At 35.7% G+C, this 17,216-nt stretch overlaps 1 protein-coding gene across 1 annotated transcript in view; it reads right to left on the bottom strand.

Moving 5' to 3' along the window:
• Positions 1-8,937: 8,937 nt before the first annotated feature.
• ARHGAP5 (Rho GTPase activating protein 5) overlaps positions 8,938-17,216 on the bottom strand; it is a 47,358-nt gene continuing 39,079 nt past the window's right edge. Inside the window, exons 7-8 of the mRNA XM_041409370.1 lie at positions 17,030-17,135; positions 8,938-12,735 (exon numbers count right to left, since the gene is read on the bottom strand). Coding sequence (XP_041265304.1) covers positions 12,405-12,735; positions 17,030-17,135 — 437 coding nt within the window. The 3' untranslated portion in view covers positions 8,938-12,404. The remainder of the gene's footprint in view (positions 12,736-17,029; positions 17,136-17,216) is intronic.

The raw sequence follows: 17,216 nt of genomic DNA, 5'->3' as shown, positions 1-17,216 counted from the left end.
GATATACTTTCCTATGAATGTAAAGAAAGTGAGAAGAATGAGAAGGATGTGTTTAAAAAGCCAGATCACAGGCCTTCAGACAGTGGTATTTATTCCACAGATTAAAGTTTGTGGATTTAGGGATGGGGGGACTGTTGCTTTTACCTAGCCCTGGAAGTGATGAAGGGAGCCATAAACTTAATAGTCAATAAACCTTATGGAAACATGACATTGAGTCTTAAATTAGCATGTACTAAATGAGATATTTATTACAGGATTCAGTGCCAAATATCTTTGCATTGTTTGTAAAACATCGCATGTATCTTTGCAGACAAAGCTAAGAACACTGCAAGAAACTTTTTCAATTTTAGAACCAGGAGTTATAAAATACTGATTAGGTACTCTGATAAATGGGAAGCATTTAAACATTTTGGATATATTGAAGTCATTCAGCTGTGAAGACATCTAACTTACGTCACCCAACTATATTTCTCTCCTGAATGTTAGAAGCATCCAATAAAGAACAAACATTAATTCTTGAATCCTCACTGAACAAAGCAGTTTTTACATTTCTAAGCAAGGCAGCCATGATAATGACATTTGCATTAAGTACACACGCCTTAAGAGGCACATCTATTCTCATCACTCAATTCAGTAACCATTTTTAAAGGCTGCCTTTGCTCTCACCCTGTGTCTTTTGTGTTTTCTCTATCATCCTTCTTAATGACAGAATTAGATCACAGAGTTGTAGCATGATTTAATAGCTAGTGTTTCAGGAGCAATTAATAAGAAAGCCACCTGCCTCTGCACTTCCTCGAAAGGCAGAATGCCTCATCCCACACCTCCCTGCCACTCACATGCCTACTGAGGGAGGAGGTGCCTGTAATACAGTGCTTCACACCAGCTGAGCTCTCGAATGAACAGAAACACACAAAACTGTGCAACAGAGGAACAAACCAGTCTTGCGGAATAGAATAAATGTTAAGATGACACACTGGGCACAATAAAACCAGGGCACATAATACATTAGCTACGGGGTTAATCAGCCTCACTTGTTATTTACAAGACACAGGAGACATTAAACAGGTGTCATTTGTACTCATAGAGTGGTCACAACTGCACCCAGTTTGGACCACCAATACACTTAAAAGAAGGGCAAAAAAAACCATTTTCAAACAAAACTACAAAAAAGTTTAAGAGATTGTGTTACTTGGACAAAGTTAAGTCAGTCATGAAAAGCAGTGAGAGAAAAAAAGGCCATAAATGTCATCTAGCATCTAAAGATCACCATAAAGGTGACAGTAATAAATATCCACCACGTCCACTTGCAATAGAACTACAAGAATTCCGTATATCTTGCAGTAAAGAAGATTTAGCTTGGCTACCTGCAGAATCTTTCTTCCCATAAGGCTACTGAATCACTAAAAAAAGACACAGAGAAAACCATGGAATCTATTTCACAGGTTTAGAAGAAAAACATGTATGAATTTCCAAACCATGAGAATGATTACAACCTACATTTGTATATTCAATGACAACACTTTTTTATAAAATCTCTGGTGTGTTAAGAATTGTTTCATCTCAATACTAGTGTAAATTTAAAAACCTAATGAGTGTATTGTATTAATACTGATTAATAGTGATTAATGAGCATGAGGTATTGATTAAATAATACAAATACATAGAAATAGTCCGAAAAATCCACTTGCATAGCATAGAGCTAGAATCATTATGTTAACACATGCAACCATTCCCCCATGCAGCTTATTTTTGCATCTTCACCTTTATTAATAACTATGCTCTTCCCGCTCTGAAGACCTTTGCCTTAATTCTAGTTCTTTTCCATTTCCATATTTGGGTCCTTATTTTATGACCTTTTAAATATTATTATTAAATGTTATATAACTCTACCCCCTTGCCCTCAACCACACATTTCTTAAACAATTGTGCAGTCTCCAAAACTTCCAGAATTTAGTTAGCAGAAACAACCAAATGGCCATAGAGGTCTATCACCTAGCAAGGGAAAACAGAAAAAAAGCTGGGGGGGTGCGGGGAAGTGAGTGAAAAAAAATATTGTAAGGCCTCTCAATTCTAAATGCAGTTCCTGTTGTATCCTCATTCTTTCTAAAAATAAACACAAAGATATTACCATCTTATTGGTATTGTATCCAATTAAATTTTGCCAATATGATTTACAAAACTCAGCATAATCCCAGCTATTGTTCACTTACTTTTTTTTACTGTACAGGTGTGGTCCCAAGAAGGTGCCAAATACCCCACAGTATGAAAAGTTCCTTGTTCCAGAAACTTGTGATTTAAGCACAATGCAAGAGAGAACAGCTGTCTGTAATAAATGGGCAAGGCAACAGGGAGTGTAGTAGTGGGTAATGTGAGTCAGGCAAGGTCACTCTTTGCTCTTTGCTACTTGTTTCATTTGGGGAAGTAGGGAGGGCGAGAGAATTTTTAGCAGTAATCTTGCTAAAAATACCATTTCCAGTTCTTCCTACAAACCAAAGGGTGAGATCAGATCCCAAGATTTGAGAAGACCACCATACTCATGCCCATGCATTTTTACACATATCTTTATAACAACTATTTTTCAGAGTCAAAAGGGAAATTCAATTATTTCCTCAGTATGTGCACATGAAGATGTCGTGCACATATGTGAACTTCTTTCTTCCCTTTACACAATTCATTATCTCCTACATCAATTAAAATCAGAAGCATGAGAGAAAGTTTGCAGTTGAGGAATGGAAGTGTGTTCCTTTAAGCCTCTTGAGGAAAAGGGCAAAGACTCACATTGCTGATGTGAAACAAGAGTTTTCTAAATTTTATTTTCAGAATCAGAGGGAAAGAACTTTTCCTCTGCAATATTTGAACAGAACAGTACACAGCCATTTACCAAAGGTTTCAAGGACCCAACTGCATATGAAATGCCAATCTTTGAGACTGTGCCCTGCTTAGAAACAAAATACTCAGCTACCCTGAGAGCGCCTGTAGGAACAACGCAGCTGGATCTCTTCCACAGACAGAGAACGGGCAAATTCCCAGTGCAGAAACTCCCAGATTTTTCTGAAATTCATTCACCTTTATTTTCTTCTCTGCTTCTTCAATACCAAGAATATTGATAAAGCATGGATGCTGTTCAGGAAACAGAGACTAAAAATGCATGCACTTACAGCAAATTTGAGTTTCCAAGACAAGCTGGAAAACTCAACATGTTGTGCTATATATACATAGCTGAATCTGAGACATTTGGGGACACACAGTTCCTAGATTAATGAGCAAACAGCAGTGTCAGGGAGCCCTTTTCATAACCCTCCATGCACACATGCCCATATGTGAGACTTCCACTGATCACATCGGAGCCATCTGCCGAGGACTTCGCAAGTGAACAAAAACTTTCATTCCCTCCTCACGAACTGAACCTACACCAAAGCAGAAAGGCAACATTGCCATCCCCACTTAGCTTCTACTTCCCCTTGGAGATGAAGACCAGCATTTTAACAATAGCACACGACTTGCTCTACCTTTATCAGATTAACCAAAGACTGTCTTCTGACAACACTCACTAAACCTTTTAATCTGAACTAATACTGCCACTGTGTTAGTATGATTTTGGACATGTGTAGGCATCATCTCTTTTTTAAAAAGGAACTGGGTACAGTCAGAAATTAATATATAATGAATGCAGGAATACAGGTCTGCCAAATATTTTTGAGAGACAGGTTAGAGAATATACATCAGGCATTTATAATCAGCCAGATTATGTCCTAAGAATATGTAACAGACTATGATAGTCATTCTTGTGGTCAAATTTCCAGTAAGGAAAAAATAAAGACATGCTTTCATCTGCTCTACCTAAATTTCTCTCTCTGGCAGTCAGTTACAGTCACAGAATGGTTCTCTTTCCCTTGTACATGGGTGCTCCAGATACTGCAGTTGCAATATTGCCAGATGCAGTTGAAAACAAACTTCCGCCAATCCAGGCAAAAAAAGGTCACCCTAGTTGTTCTTTAACAATAAAGAATGTCAGCTGTCTCATTTTTATACTCTCAGGAAGAAATCTGGGTTTCTTTCACTCACCATCAGAATAATGAATAATCCAGGGCCTCCTGTATGCAGGTACTTCAACACAGAAACTACTACCTGCAACTGTAGTTTAAAAATGGCATTAATATCCCTGCAAACAAAACACACTTAAAGCCTTGAAAAAGAATCTAGTTGCTAGTAAGAAAATTTTGAGGTCACTAGAAAAACTAATTACAGATGATTGCCTTTAATTTGAATACTTCACTGGTATTTCCAGACGGTTACTTAGCTAATTCTAATCCTTTCTTTTAATAGTAAATTCCAACAGCTCTCAAAAAAAACCAACAAAAAAAACCCAAAACAAAACCAAAAAAAAACCCCAGTTGTTTCCAATTCAACTTTTTTGTTGTTGTTGTTTTTGTTTTGTTTTTTTAAAAGGAAAAAAAACTATAGAAACTGTTGAGATTGTGGTTTTGGCCAACAATCTCTATTCCTGAGAATTTTCTCAAGTTGGGAAACTCCCTTATCCTACACGAAACCTTTTAAAGCTTTTGGGTTTTACATTGAAAGGGAAAAGGCTGATGCAAACTGCACACAGCTAGATGTTACTTAAGAGCTCTGCAGTGCTGGGAATGGAATGTGTCAGGACATGTCCTCATGTTATAAACACAGACAGAAGCCACTGAAAACTCTAGAATGGAAAGAACACCCACCATAAACATTTCCTTCCGGTCAGTTTAAACCCAGCTCTTAAAATCCCCACTCTATCTTGGTTTGATGAGCTAAGCTATTTGCATGTCCTATTTGCTTGTATTTAGCACAGTTTCTAGTAGTCCTTCACTTCAGCAGGGCATGCAATGTCTGCAAGAAGGCAATTGCTTACTTTTTTTTTTTTTTGTTACACAATTCTGAATATAGACATATTTATCATCCAGATGAGTTCAGAAATGTACTTCTTATTACTATTCACTACAAGAACAGCTGTAGGTTTCCTTAAGCAGTATATCAGAAGAAAAAAGACTCTGAAGTTTTAAACTACTCTTTTCTTTACATTTCTGAAGAAATTTGGCCATCCTAGGGCTCTGGGCATGTGTCCCATAAATTAATGCACAAAAACAAATAACTGCCTGTAGACACTCACTTTGGCACACTCATCCCCACCAACTTTAGGGAGAAGAAAAAAAAACAAGGTTTGTAGCAAGTCCAGAAGTTAAAAAACAAATTCTTATAGTGCAGAGGAAGAGAACCATGATCTAAAGCCAAGTACTCCCAAATTATAAAGCCCTGCAGCCTGCAGGAGAATCCTTTCTTTATATTGACAGAACTCAAGCTGAACAGCTCTGCAGTTTTGGGGACAAGCAGGAGTGTATAGGGAGAGAAAGAAAATAAAGAAAAATGTAGGGTGGGAAAGGATAGCATTTCAGGAAATCAGACTAAATCCATTTACAGATCAGTGCCTAAAAATCACATTTATTACAGCAAATGTTTAAAGTAAAATAATGGATATGGGGAAGCAGTCAAAATCCAGAGGAAACTAAGAGATCCTTCCCTTCACGAAAAGCACATGGTCTTGGAGAAAAACAGAAGCATCCAGTTCCTCCCAATACTCTGTATACTATGACAGGACATAGACATCTGCATTGCCTTTTAGTGTGTTTGATGTCAATTTTTTTGCTCATTTCCCAACAGTCAGAACTCAGTTTTGACAATCACATTACATGCATACCAGCTTATCCCCCTCCTGAATAACAGAAAACAAACAAAACAAAGTATTAAGTTGCCTTCAAAGAGAAACTATAGCCATGACTGAGAATTTGTTCTACAATTCACTTACTCTGCCACAGACAGTCTTCCACGATTCCAGCAGCATTCACATCTTCAATGCCTTCATTGAATGACCTGGGCATTTACCTCATGGTGTCACTATCATGCTACAAAAACACACCTCTGACAAATAACAGTTCAGTCCTCTGCTTTCTCTTAGAAACTGCATTCTTTGAAAAGGAGAAAAAACAAAATAATACTTGATAGTATCGTGCACAATCCCGAGGAGAACAGAGCTCGATTTCTACTTCCTCAGTATTTCAGGTCAGAGAATCATTGTGTCCTCTAAAGAACACTTTGACCTGCAGATCGTGGTGGTAATACCACTCAAAACTATATTAAAGTAAAAGCTGACAAAACTCTCAGGGCAGCATGCTTCAGGAGCAGGGATGCTGATGAACCATTTAGGGCTTGCATGTACTGTCCCCACTGCTTTACTGTGCAAAGCTCTGTTGAAGGCCACATACTGATCCATGACTCTGTGGGGTCAAAGCTCCACACTGGACATAGAGATCTTTGTGCCCCAAACTCTGTAAGACTAACACTCACCCTAGAGGTTAGAGACAAGGGTATGTAGGAAAGAGTTTTCCATCACCTCCTCCCTTTTACACTATCTGTGGAAGGCTTTAGAACACCCTATACACAAACTTCTAGCACAGAAAGGAAGCACAGTTGAGATGAGCATCTTCACCTCATTGATGTACTGAGAGCTCAAGTTTATCCTTCACCATTTTTAAATGGTTTCCTTTCCTGGTCTTTCCAGCACTCTTTTATAAAAAGCAGGTTAGGATATGGAAAGGGATCACCTGATATCCACCCTGATATCTACCTGCTAGCAATCAGAAATCTCCAGACAAGAACAAATGCATCCCTGAAACTGCAGTGCATACATAAAAGGAGACAGAAAGAGTATTGTCAGATTTTTATAAACCTTAGGTGGGACCTGGTCTGTTTTATAGGAAACAAGTAGTATGATCATGTTATGAATTTTAAGTTCTGGATTTAAGTCCAAAAGGAGAGTAAAGAAAGCAGTTATCTGTGAAAATAAACTTTCCAACTCATAACATAAAGGACATAAAGTCAGGCTTATTTGTGTGACCACAAGACAATAGGATAACAAAATTAAACTCATGTTAGAGCTAGATAATTCACCAATACAGTACCAGAATTAGATAAAACTGTTGACATTCATTTTTCAAAACTCTACATCTGAACTGTAACCAATATTTACCTGTAGCAGGCTGACCACCTTTACTGTTAAAACCCCTGCATCAACATCCACTTCTTTCCTAAGTTAAAAACCATACATATATACATACTTATTTCAATAATCAACCATAGACATTTCATTCTCCATATTTATTTTATTTACTACATTCTATGCTTAGTAATTTCATCAAAATATTTTCAGACAGCTGCTCCAAGTTGTTTTTGTTGTTTTTTTTTTTTGAGGTTCCTTCATCTCTTCTTCATTCCCAACTTGCACAGGATTCATGTGACCAAAGGCTGTTACTGCAGAAACTCAGGTCACACTGTCAAGTACTGAGAGTGGAGCCTTCAAGGGGAGACCATAACACCTGCACTTTGACAGGAGAACCTGGGATTTTTTCTACATGCTTCATTAATTGATTGCACTCAGTGTCAGTTAATTCAAAACTTACTACTCCATGTCTTCTACTTTAGTAAAACACCGCAAAAGCAATTTAGAAGCCCCTGACAATTCTCACCAGTGGCAAAGCTGAGAACTCCAGGAATTGAGAACAGCCACTCTGCCCTCCCTTCACTTGAGTTGTGAAGCACAAAGTGCTGCAAGAACAGATAGATTGTGGTACCATAATTTCAGGGAAAATACAAGCTACAGCTATACTGCAGAAATTGGTCAGACCAATATGCAGCCAGAGATACTCTGCAAGTCATCGCATCTAACCCTGAAGCACTGACATGCAGCTGTTAGCTAGAATCACTACAGCATTTCCTTTCCACCCTTTCTGAAACTCAAATAGCTTCTAAGTCGAAGCAACAACAGCCTTTTGTTATCACACTGCAAAACTGAAAAAAAACCCACAGCTGCTGCACTGCAGGCGTTTAGTGAAACAACTTCATTTCCTTATTTCTAAATCACACCAAACAAAAATCAGTAATGGTCAAATTGTTACTAATCAAGTATACTAAACTCTATTCTGCAATATAAAAGCACTATGTTGTCTGCTGGGCATCAATGACACTTAGTTCAGCAACAAAATGTCAGCTCTGAACACACATGCATTGTATTCTATAAGGACGATAAGAAACATATGGGAAACAGCCATAAGATGCACTAGGCACACACTTGGGAAAGAAATCATCAGTAAGGAAAGGCTGGAAGTGTTCAGTTCACTAATGATGACAGATGAACTTCATCCCTTTCTGATTCCATGGAAACCATGAATTAGTTGAAGGACTGAATCTGACACAGGTGACCACTGGTGTTACACTTTGATTCTCTGGGACAGCTACTCATCGCAAACTGGAGTCTGAACAGTGCATTATATTTCAGTCAGATTCAGTAGAGCTGTTTTTTGATAAAACAGTCTAAGTAACTGAGATTTGCACACTGAGGAAATTACATGTAAAATTAATCCCATTTGAGATTAAAGTGCTCCAGTATCTGAATGTGTTTATATATATATATGTAAATATAGATAATAAAACCTGAAGTCCGTCAGGAAGGTTTTGCAGTTATTTCTGCACCAGCCATATGACTCAAGATGTTCTGAAAACTAAGTAAGCACAGACATTGCAAACATGAGAACTAAAAGCAGTACTACTATCAAAGCTGTGTTCATCCCATATCGTTAGCAGAATTATGACCAATGATGTACAACTCTGATGACTTAAAGCTGACCTTAAAAACCCACCGTTTTTACTTCAGGTTTAAAGATTCCACAGGAAAAACAAATTTAAGAGACCCACAAGAGACAGCCACCCACCCCAAAAAAAACTTAAACACACACTGCACTCTTACTTGACCAAGATTTAGTGCTAAATTTCATTTCTGTGTCTGTGAAAGATAGGGTGCTTTTGCCTTTAAAAATTTAGTAGGCAACTAAACTGAACATTATACACAGTAAGCATCTTAGTATTTTATTCGTTGCATCTTTTATACAGAATAAGCTTCACTGATACTTAATTCACTGCAGTATTCTCCTGATGTAGCAATAAAAGATTACATTATAAACAAAGAACAAAATCTTTACTTGAAATTTTTTTAAATGTGTGCAATTTTTGCAGTTGACAAACAGCATCAAAATTACTGAAAAAAATGAAAGAAGCACATAAACTATGGCCTGGTTTTTTTAATCTCCAATTGATAGTTTTTCTATGTTTATCATAAATATGAGAAGCTAAACTCCAGCAACTAAAAATAAACATACCTATAAATTCCTAGCAACCAGGATTCAAATAAAGGAGAAAACATGTAACAACAACAAAGTTTCTTTTCACTTAAGTTGACATCTGCGATCTATTTACACTATATGAGTTCAAATTCCACAAGATCATGAAGGGTAAGGATTTTTGAAAGAACCTGTTAAGCATTATTTAAAATGGCACTTCTGTAACTCAGGTCTGGGATTTTAGAATTGCTAAAACAACAAAAGACAATACACTGCAGTATGTCTATACCATTATAACACAAAAAAAAAAAAGAAACTACTCCATAAAGTGTCACTGAGATGGCTCAATCAAAGTAATATACATTTGTATCTTTATCAAGATAGATATTATGGTAAAAACGCTCACATTAAAAAATATAGTTATTATTTTTTGGATTTTCATTAAAACTAGAAGGGTCTACATGAGCCAAAGTATGAGGAATTTGGATATAATAACATGCTTCCTCATTTTATAGCGCTAATAAAAATAATAATAGAGAAAGCTCTATTAAAAATCTTTAATAACCACAGCTTAATTTCCTAGTATATTTTAAAAACTTTACTATGTGGGTGTATGTGCATGCATGTCTGCATAAACACACAAACAGATAAAAAAACTCCAAGTGTATATATTACACATACACACATGTCCACATTCCTGCATACAGCAGTTCCATAATGCAAACAGTATGCAGGGACTCTTCCATGTGACAAGCAGGCACCACATGCCATGCTCATATTTCTCTATGTTTATCCAGTAAACATAATAACCCTTTCATATTTGGCTGAATGGAAGTGTTAAGATTCTTTTAAAAAATGGTGAATTAGCCATTTAGCCACAACATCATACATAAAGAAATGGTACTGCAAATACTGCTGATCAGAAGTTCAACATGAAAATGGAATGTAAATTATTCTAAAAATTAGTATCCAAAGATTAGTTAAATATCATGGCAAAAAACGTGGAATTTATAGAAAGTTTAAAATGTAATTCACATTACAAAGACTGGAGATACTTTATAGATGGAATTTTTAAATATGGATATGACTGGCATTTATTCTTAAGCTTACTTCTATTAGAAATAGACTTGTTTCCTGTACAGGTGATGCTTTGTCTATGCCATATACAGTAGAAAAATAAATTCTTTAGCAACCTAGAAATAGTTTATAAAACTCTTGAAGTTTCATTTTCTTTGCTAAACATGCCAAGGTTAGACTGAAAACTATAAATAAAAGCTATATAGACAACAGGTAAACTAGAACAAGTTATGAATATTACAATTTACAGGACAGACTTTATTGTACTATTAGTTCCTGTGTGCTTTGCAATAGGAATAGGGACTTTTCTTTTTTGTTTATGTTTTCTTAAAAAAGATAATTACTTGCAAGAATATAACACAATATCAAGATAATTTATAATATACATGTACTTCAAACAGCAGCCAGGTTTATGGTATTTTAGTAATCTAGAATGATAATCCAAGTCATTAGAAGTACAATACCTAGGACATAAGTGGGAAAGGCAATTTTTATTTTGGGAAAATGGAGCAAATCAATCTCTTAATAAAAGCCTTAATTCTCAAAATCATCTATTTACTATAATACATACAAGACGATCTTAAATCTTGTTATAAGTGAAGATTACAACAGTGACCATCATAAAGCTTTTTTTTAAACTACACAAAACATTCTAGCAGCTGAATGATCCAAAACTTTCTTCTTTGCAGACCTAAAAAGGTACATTTTGAGCATGAAAGAAACAAGCTGCTATGAAAAGTCTCACAGGTAGTGTTTTATCTATGGTCTCCCCTCTGCTACAATTTGTAACCTTCTAATTTTTTTACCACTATCAAAATATTTAACCAAAAGATTTGTTTAAATTAAGCAGCATTCTTTTACAGCAAAATTTGTACCAATATAAAAGTAAAATAAATGAAAAAAAAAGATAATTTAAAAATACGATGAAAAAAAAAAAGTCATTTGAAATTTTAGTACAACATACCACAGGAAAAAAATATGAATACAATTTTATGTGATTTTATATATACACACTCCAAAGAGGTTAACGGTCAGTACCCAAAGTATTTATTGCCATGTATTAGCAATGCATTTTTGTATATCTTTAGAGGGTCACATAAAAATAGATTTAAAGAATAGATTAATTGAAGTCCTAGATTAAAACATTGTTTGGTTTAGAGAATTTTACTACAACAAAAGTCATGTTTATGTATGAAAAGTTATATAACCTTATATGAAAATGTCATGAACTATTTTCTAAACACTACATGTATTCCCAAGTGGGAAAAATTAAAATATCTAAAATATATTAGATTAAGTTTACAAGACCATCAATGATCTTTTAAACATGCAGCTGTTTACAGAATTAACAGTTTTACAAAATGTTTAGTTCGGTAATGGAACATAAAGAAATAAGTAGGCAACATCAAAATTTTTATACAATATTGGAAATTCACTTTTACAACAAGCATGTCCTTGGTATTGTGCTGTAAGAAATAATAAGCAAGTTCACCCACCCTTAAACTGTCCACAGGTTTACTTATATGTAAAGATGGATGGTGAGGGATTGTAAAATTCTCAACAGTGCATTTTGCATTCTTCCATAAACCACCCTAAGCATAAAGTCACATAAGTAGCCAGGAGATTACAAAATAAACTATAGCTGGGCTTTAATTGTTTACACAGAATGCTTGAATGTGAAGAAAATTGCCAAAAATAGCATGTTAAATAACAAAAACCAGCCATAAAGCAGGCTGTAAGCACTGAATGTTTCATAAATGTAATTTTTTTAATCATTTAATTTCTATAGAAAAATTTTTATTCACAATATATTGTGACAAACCGTCACAGGAATGATATAGTGATTGCAATAAGGTATCATGCAGCAGCAGCTTTGTACTTTATAGCTATTTTTGCTTTTAAAAATTAAACCTCTCCAGTCATGCTTATCACATAGTTTTTATCTGCAGCGTGTACAAATGAGGAACACAGTACGGGATATAACAAAAAGATGTCCAATCAGCTGGATGGGAATTATTTTTCATAAATATGAAGTACATTACTGTATCCTGAAACATGCATGTCTATAGCTTGTCTCTACTGTCCAGCGCCAGGCTGCCTGCAATCATCATCATCTGTCTACATAATGCCCAGAGGGTCTGCTGGTAACTGCGACTGGATCAGCTGAGGCTGCAGCGGGGGCGGCAGCTGCAGGGGTACCATGGGTTCCACCATCTGCACTGGGTTGGAAGGTGGTGGCTGACAAGCCACTGGGTTGGGTGCTTCTACAATCTCCCCGTTGTAAAAGAAAAACTGACATTGTTGAATGAAGGTCTCTATAACTGATTGGTGGATTTTGGTGGTAGAAAGAAACTCTCTGTTTTCAAAATCAGGTCTCATCAAAGTAGGCCAGAAACAAATCGATAAGTTATCAGCAGTCATATAGTTGGTCTTATATTGCTGACTAACCCTGAAATGAGAATGACACACACAGTTAATTAAAACCAGTATGCAATCAACTAGAAATATTCTTGAATATTTTATGCGATTATGCAGAGGAAAATTCAGAAACCGTATCATTTCCAGATTTGGATAGTTAACTAATATAAATCTGATTAAGGTTTTAATCAAGAAAAATTCAACATTCCACCAGCATTTTGAACTGACAATAATAAACAAACTGAAACAGGTTCTTCACTTATTATCTAAATTCACTACCGCAATACTATTACCAAACAAAAACAAAACACCTTCAAAGGATTAACAAACCATCCTATTATCAAATTTATAATCTACAAGTAAATACCTACTCAGAAAAATAAAATGCTTTCCACAGCAATAGGTTAGAAAGGGTCAGGGTATTTTGTTTTCTAAAATACTCTGCATTCTAAACTGACATCACAATTTTATCTAGAAGTAATTAGTGAGAGATACATGAAAAATCATGCGTTAATACATCTGGCAAACACCTAAGAGATGCATTCAGCTGGGAGCATGCATTTCCTGTACTACAGTAGATATCATAAAGGTAGCAGAGCTACAATTGTCATGTAGAAATAGGCAGAAAATACAATTTCAGAAATTTGTCAGTTAGAATTTTGATGATCAACAAGAGCAGCCCACAAAAATTTCTGACAGCTGGCTGTAGTCCATAGACTGAAGAGCTGTGAAAGCCATAGTAAACACTAGAATTAACACTATAAGAAAATATTTCCACTCATTTACAATGCATGTATAATGGTAAAGCATAAAAAATAGTGTGAAGGTATACAAATACTGCCTCTCAATCTGTTTTGAGTCAGTTTGGCCCAAAGGACATTGGGATACTATTTCTGAGTGGCAGTAAAATTCATAATCTCTTTGCTAAAAAAATTACATTTTAAATTCATTTACAGATCAAGGAATCAATGTAAACTTCATTTTGCTTAGCATTATTATTAAAATGCTGTACCCTCACAACCACCAGACTAAATAAAGGAAGTAATGGGAACTTATGACTAGATGTGAGAAAAAAAAGAAAGACATTGCACCTTTTCCTCAATAACAGCTCACCACCAGATTAAACAAAATGAAAAATCAACTTCATCCCCTCCTGTGCTTCAATTTTACCTTTGTCCTTTCTAAGAGTAAAGAAAACCATACCAAAGCTGTATGTTGGCCTCCAACCTCACCGCCTCTAACTACTTCACAATCTTCTTCTAAGCTTTCAGCAAGTGCTCACTGACCTTCTATGTCCACTCAAAATTAAAGATGATGTGTCTCTCTTGATCCTATCACTTCCTTCACTGCCAACTCTCAGGAACTTCAGACTGTAAACCCACTCTGACCAGACTTTAAAAGCTGTACACTGGTGTTTTCCCAGACTTCAGAAGCATATTATGCCATATTAGTCCTTATGTATGAAGGGTCTTGTTAAAAAAATATGTCTAAAGCACAACTAGTATCAAGAAGCCCAATGTCAATCCAACACTATCTTGTTTTTAAAGCTCACTTCTGCTTATAGATAACGAACCACAACAACCTGAAATGCTCACAAAGGTGCTTATAACATTAACGAAAAATTAATCTCACTGTTGCCATTTATTAAATTCTTATGGTTACTGGTCTCATACTATGTGAGTAAATAGTTTTTGTTTCAACAATCAGGTCTTGTGCTTGTGGACACAACAAAATAGTATCAATCACAAATCATTCCTAATTATACAGCAATAGCACATATTTTACTGTAATTATGTAGGATGTAAAAACAAAGCATCTAAAACATTAGCTTGTGCTGAGAGCTCTTTCATCATATAGAAGACTGCTTTACCTCATCAAATGAACAATTCATTTAGCATACATTTCCATTTTAATTATATACCAGCAGTATTTTACCACAAATTAGTCTCTTAAAAACAAATACAGACTATCAAGAATTTAGCTACAAGTTGCCTTTAAGATCCTGTACACAGCTGTATCCACCTCTTTCTATTTGCTTATGTCCAAGCAGATTTCTTGTTGAATGGAATGCAACTACATGACACTGCAAATGCAACAAAAAATGACAAGCCTTTCTTTAAGAAAATACAATTTTGTTACTAGCAACTTGCAATGTAAATCATGCATCACTAATAGAGAGGACCAGACCAGAAAGTTCAATGTACATCACTTACGCTCTCCGGTCAATTCTGTGATCAATATGTTTCATTTTTTGTAGACACACATGCACTAGAACCTACTCAGGATTTTTTTAAATTATGTTTAGTTCTTTGACTTGCAGCAACCCAGGTACTTGACATTGTACATTCAGCTGTGTGCGCTACGTCAATAGGTGACCAGATGAAGACTTTTGACACTTCCAAGACTGCCATTCTTCCACAAAAATTTCTATTAGATTGATTAAGAATTAACTTTTTAGGTAACTAATAACTTTGTCAAGTCTGAGATGTTTAGTTTTACTTCAGATACTTGCAAGCAATCTTGGAAGTTCTGTAATATGGGCATTTGATCATTGATATGGTTTTATCTATTTGAGGGCTGAATTTGTATTGGACAAGAATACAATGGAAAATTTGATCCATTTCCCTGACAAGGAAAATGGACAACTTTATAAAGGTTAAGTAAGCTGAACACGTGAAGGGGAGAAGTGTAAAAGTAGGCACCTAAATTCCAAAATCTTACACGTTCTGTGAAAAGTGCAAATGGAGGGTACCTACATTCTCCCTGTTGACAAAGTAGGAAAGTTAAATATTCTTAATTTCTATCCCTGTACTACAAGCTCAGTTAGATCTTTACAAATACCTGCAGAAACACAAACACACAAACAGTACTCCAGAACAATTAAATGCCATGAAAAGCTTATATATGTGTTTATACACAAAACTGCCTGGCTGAAAAGTAACACTGCACAGAGAGACAACGAAGTTCTGATGGACAACAAACTGAGCAGGAGTCAGCCAGGTGACCCTGTGGCTAGGGCAGCCAACAGCACCCTAGGCTGCATTAGGAGCGCTGCCAGCAGGTCTAGGGAGCTGATCTTTACCCTCCACTCAGCACTGCAAAGGCCACATCTGGAGTCTGGGATCCAGCTCTGGACCCTCCAGCACAACAGACATATGAACACACTGGAGTGAGCCCAATGAAGGGACATTAGGAAGAAGATTATTAAGAGATCAAAGATCCCTCAGATGAGGAAAAGCTGAGAATGTTAAGAGTGTTTAGCCTGGAAAAGCTCAGGGAAAGTCTTATCATTGGATGTAAGGAAGATGAATTGAGACTCTTCTGAGTGGTGCTCAGTGACAGGACAAAAGGCAACAGGCACAAACACCCACAGGAAATCCTCTTAGCATAAAAAAAAAAACCAAAAACATTTTATTGTGAGGATGACTCAGCACTGAAACAGGCTGTTCTGAGAGACTGGAGTCTAACTTCTTGGAGATACTGAAAGCTAACCGGATACCATCCTGGGCAATCTGTTGCAATTGACTGTCAAAGCAATGGGGTTGAATAAAACAATCTCCAAAGATGCCTTATAACCTCAACAATAATACAGTTTATCTCATTCTGTGCATTTCAGAAAATAATTTCATTTTAGCTGAATAAGAAGCACAAGTAAGCTGCTCTTCTCCTCTCTTTTTTATGATATTTTACACGTAAAGGCACAGGTTATGATGTGATATACATCTATTAATACTATTTTAGTGAATATGAAAGTAATTTTTAAATATAAAAATGTTAAATTTTGTGCAGGAAGCAAAATTTAAGAAGTAAGTGTGACCAATTTACTGTTACTTACAGCTTTGTTCTACATTTAACTATTCAGCACAGGGTTTGGACTCTATATTTTAGATTTTGATTGAAGATTTTAGAATTTATTTGATTTGACACCTGTTTTGGCAGGAGGGAGAAAGGGGGAGAGGGGGAAGAGGGTGTTTAGGCCAAATGACTCAAATTCCTTAAAACCTAGATTAGTCTATCATTTTAATAGCTATTACTTCCTGGGGGGGAGGGTCTGTAACAGTTATAATTAGGTACATTGTTATTACTAGGTGAAGTTACTCTTTCAAGCTTTTATTATGTACAGCATTCTTATAACTTTATAGTAGCATTGATGCCAGATAAATATATGTCAAAAAATGTGACAAACAAACCTATAAGGCTTTATTAATCAACTGCAACTCTTAATTTCTTTTTCCACATTTTTAATTCTAATAGATAACTCATTGTTAAAAACACAATCTTTATTGCAACTGTTACAACTTTAACAAAATTAAAAAATACTAAACCTGTTTAGATGTGTTATTATGTATCTGAAGACATCATAGTTCACTGGGTGGAATTTCTTCACAATCTCTTTTAACTCGTGTAGCCGTTCTGTCTTATCCATGATTTCTATAGAAATAAGTGACATTTTCTGATACATCTAGAAAGACATACTGAATAAAGTGTTGCTAAGTCTTCTTCCTAATATAA

This window comes from Onychostruthus taczanowskii, unplaced genomic scaffold (assembly GCF_017590055.1).
Source record: "Onychostruthus taczanowskii isolate IOZ18803 unplaced genomic scaffold, ASM1759005v1 scaffold1, whole genome shotgun sequence".
Lineage (NCBI taxonomy): Eukaryota > Metazoa > Chordata > Aves > Passeriformes > Passeridae > Onychostruthus > Onychostruthus taczanowskii.
This window is presented reverse-complemented; position numbering and strand designations above follow the sequence as displayed.